Source organism: Arachis ipaensis, chromosome B05 (assembly GCF_000816755.2).
Source record: "Arachis ipaensis cultivar K30076 chromosome B05, Araip1.1, whole genome shotgun sequence".
Taxonomy (NCBI): Eukaryota; Viridiplantae; Streptophyta; class Magnoliopsida; order Fabales; family Fabaceae; genus Arachis; species Arachis ipaensis.
In genome coordinates this window covers 2,060,317-2,063,474 of record NC_029789.2, presented here as the reverse complement: position 1 = coordinate 2,063,474, position 3,158 = coordinate 2,060,317, and the positions used below count along the sequence as shown (strand labels likewise).

At 37.2% G+C, this 3,158-nt stretch overlaps 1 protein-coding gene across 3 annotated transcripts in view; it reads left to right on the top strand.

Annotated features, from left to right (window-relative positions):
• Positions 1-2,958, top strand: part of LOC107642412 (probable polyamine transporter At1g31830) — a 10,306-nt gene extending 7,348 nt beyond the window's left edge. For 2 of the 3 annotated variants that reach the window (XM_016345756.2, XM_016345754.2), the window contains one exon: positions 1,241-2,958. In XM_016345756.2, coding sequence (XP_016201242.1) covers positions 1,280-2,698 — 1,419 coding nt within the window. In that variant the 5' untranslated portion in view covers positions 1,241-1,279 and the 3' untranslated portion in view covers positions 2,699-2,958. Of the gene's footprint in view, positions 1-369; positions 798-1,240 lie in introns of those variants that run through there. The other variant, XM_016345755.2, reaches the window with a different exon arrangement.

The following is a 3,158-nucleotide window of genomic DNA, read 5'->3' as shown; positions in this document are numbered from 1 at the left end:
TGGTTTTGGAAAAAAAAACTTTAAATTCTAAATTTTAAATTTTAAATTTAAATTATTAATATAAAATATAATAAATAAAGAGTGATAATTTATTTAATTGACAAAGAATATAATATTTTTTTTTTTATTTAAGGATGAGCATTTACAATTACCATAAGATTTATTCATGTGAAGTGGATAAAATTTTTACTAAAAAGTTATAGAAAAAATTTTAAGTATATTGGGAATATCGATGTTCTAATTATTTTAACGTTGATTTTAATTAATGTATATTATATATATTTTTTATAATTCAGATCAACGGTGACTAATGTTTCCGGTACACTTGAAACTCCTCCAAAATTATATATGTACCCAAAAAATAAAAGAAAACTTCTATTTGCACATGCATTCATTCATTGTTCAGAAATCCAAATCACACAAATAATACTGATTTGCAGAACCACATGAATAATTGTTGGCTTAGTTAATGAATAATTTAGTGGACAACAAAATCTCTAAGCATAATTTAGTTACCAAACTTGATGAGGAATTTTGGTTGGGAATTGGGAACACATGAAAAACCCTTGCTTGTTGCACGTGTTTGCATTAAAAAACCGAAACTTTTATGCACGTGCCACGGTGTTCTTCAGGTTTTGTTCTTCACCTTTTATTCTCTTTCCGTTCTGCGCTCGGTGTGAAGAAGCAGCCATTTTTTTAACGGAAATCACACCGCGCACACCGTAGTGTTCATCGCAATCCACAATGGATGATGCTGCTATCTTCTCAACCCTGAAAGAATATGTCAATCATTCATGGTTCGTTTTTTCAATTCTGCCTCTCGATTTTCTTCTTTTTCAATGTCCTTGTTTTGTTATATCGACGACTCTGTTTTCTTGAGTCACAGTTTCTGCTTAGTTTTTAAGTTGTTCTTCGTTGATTTTTTTGTTGCTATAAGTGAATAGCTTGTTCTAATTACCCAGTGGTCAACTTAGATCTATGTCCGAGATCTCCTTTCTTTTGTGGGTTGATCGAACTTCCTTGAATTTTATTATCTGGTTGTTGTTTCTGTGAATGAATATGCGAAATTTTGCTGGTGAAATTTCCAAAGTTGCATTCTTTTTGCGCCAAAATGAAAGAAAGTTGAAACCGTGTGATCTAAAATAAAAGATATCTCTATTCTTTTTTAGTTTAATTGCTTTTGCTTTTGATGTTTCTTAAATTGAGAAAAAACAACCTTCTTGACTTTTTCTGAGTGCAGAAATTGAGGGCTGCAGCTACTACTAGACAAGCTTCAAGAATGGGAGAGTTCAACAGCAATGTTGAGTATGTCACCGTTGTAGATTTACCTTCCCCAAGGAGAACTCACACCATGAAGAAAGTTTCAATGCTCCCTCTTGTATTCCTAATCTTCTATGAGGTTTCAGGTGGTCCCTTTGGTGTTGAGGACACTGTTCATGCAGCAGGTCCACTCTTAGCGCTTCTTGGTTTCGTCGTTTTCCCATTCATATGGAGCATCCCTGAAGCTTTGATCACTGCTGAGATGGGCACAATGTTCCCCGAAAACAGCGGGTATGTCGTTTGGGTCTCGACTGCACTGGGTCCCTTTTGGGGGTTTCAGCAGGGTTGGATGAAGTGGCTGAGTGGTGTGATAGACAATGCTTTATATCCTGTTCTGTTTCTTGATTATCTGAAATCTGGAGTCCCTGCATTAGGGGGTGGATTACCTAGAATCCTTGCAACTTGGGGTTTGACAATTGTTCTCACTTTCTTGAACTACAGGGGTTTAACAATTGTAGGATATGTTGCTGTTTTTTTAGGGGTTTTCTCGCTCCTCCCTTTTGTGGTTATGGGGTTTTTGGCAATTCCGGACTTGAAACCTTCGAGATGGACTGTGGTAAACACTAAAGATGTTGATTGGAATTTGTATTTGAATACTTTGTTCTGGAATCTCAATTACTGGGATTCTATAAGTACTCTTTCTGGGGAAGTTGAGAATCCTAAGAAAACTCTTCCAAAAGCTTTGTTTTTGGCATTGATCCTAGTGGTTCTGGGGTATTTCTTCCCACTTCTGATTGGCACTGGCGCTGTTCCCCTTAATCGAGAGTTGTGGACTGATGGTTACTTCTCGGATATTGCTATGATTCTTGGAGGAGCATGGTTGAGATGGTGGCTTCAGGCTGCTGCCGCGATGTCAAATATGGGAATGTTTGTTGCTGAAATGAGCAGCGACTCTTTCCAGCTTCTAGGGATGGCCGAGAGAGGAATGTTGCCCGAGTTCTTCAGCAAGAGATCTCGTCATGGAACCCCTCTTGTAGGTATACTTTTCTCTGCCTCTGGTGTAATTCTACTGTCATGGATGAGCTTTCAAGAGATCGTAGCGGCAGAAAACTTCCTGTACTGTTTCGGAATGATTTTGGAGTTTATTGCATTCATATTGTTGAAGATCAAGCACCCCAATGCGTCTCGGCCTTACAAGGTGCCAGGAGGAGCAGCCGGGGCGATCCTAATGTGCATCCCTCCGACCGCATTGATCTGTGTCGTGTTGTATTTCTCCACCCTCAAAGTAATGGTTGTAAGCCTCATTGCTGTGTCAATTGGCCTTGTCTTGCAGCCTTGTATCAAATATGTAGAGAAAAAGAGGTGGTTGAAGTTCTCCCATAGTGCTGATCTCCCAGATCTTGAACATGAGGAGAGCACTCACTCTTTGGTGAATTAATTAACTTATCATGTTTCTAGATTTTTTATTTTTTGACAGTGTTGAGGTTATTTTTTTGAGGTGTTAATGCATTATAGCTGCATAGAAGGGGCAGCTTTGTATCTTATGCTTTTGGTTCTTTAGCTGTTTAATATGCCACTCCACTAAGAAACTTGTAATTTGATTTGGTTCCCCCCTGTCATGTTTAGACAAACTGCATGATTGGGTTTGCTTAGTGTTTGGGAAGAATTTTTTTGGAATAGATAAAAAAATTGTAAGTTTTTAAGTAATACATGTGAATGAGCAAGACAGAAAATTCAACTTATCAGTCCTGTCATTTTAGGGTTTGGTTGATTGGAGGTTGCAAAATTTGGGTGAAAATTCACATGTGATTTTTATGGATAATTTTATTCATCAAATTTATTTATTTATAAAAAATTATTTCATTTGTATGCTTCAAGGCTCCAGCACACTATACAGG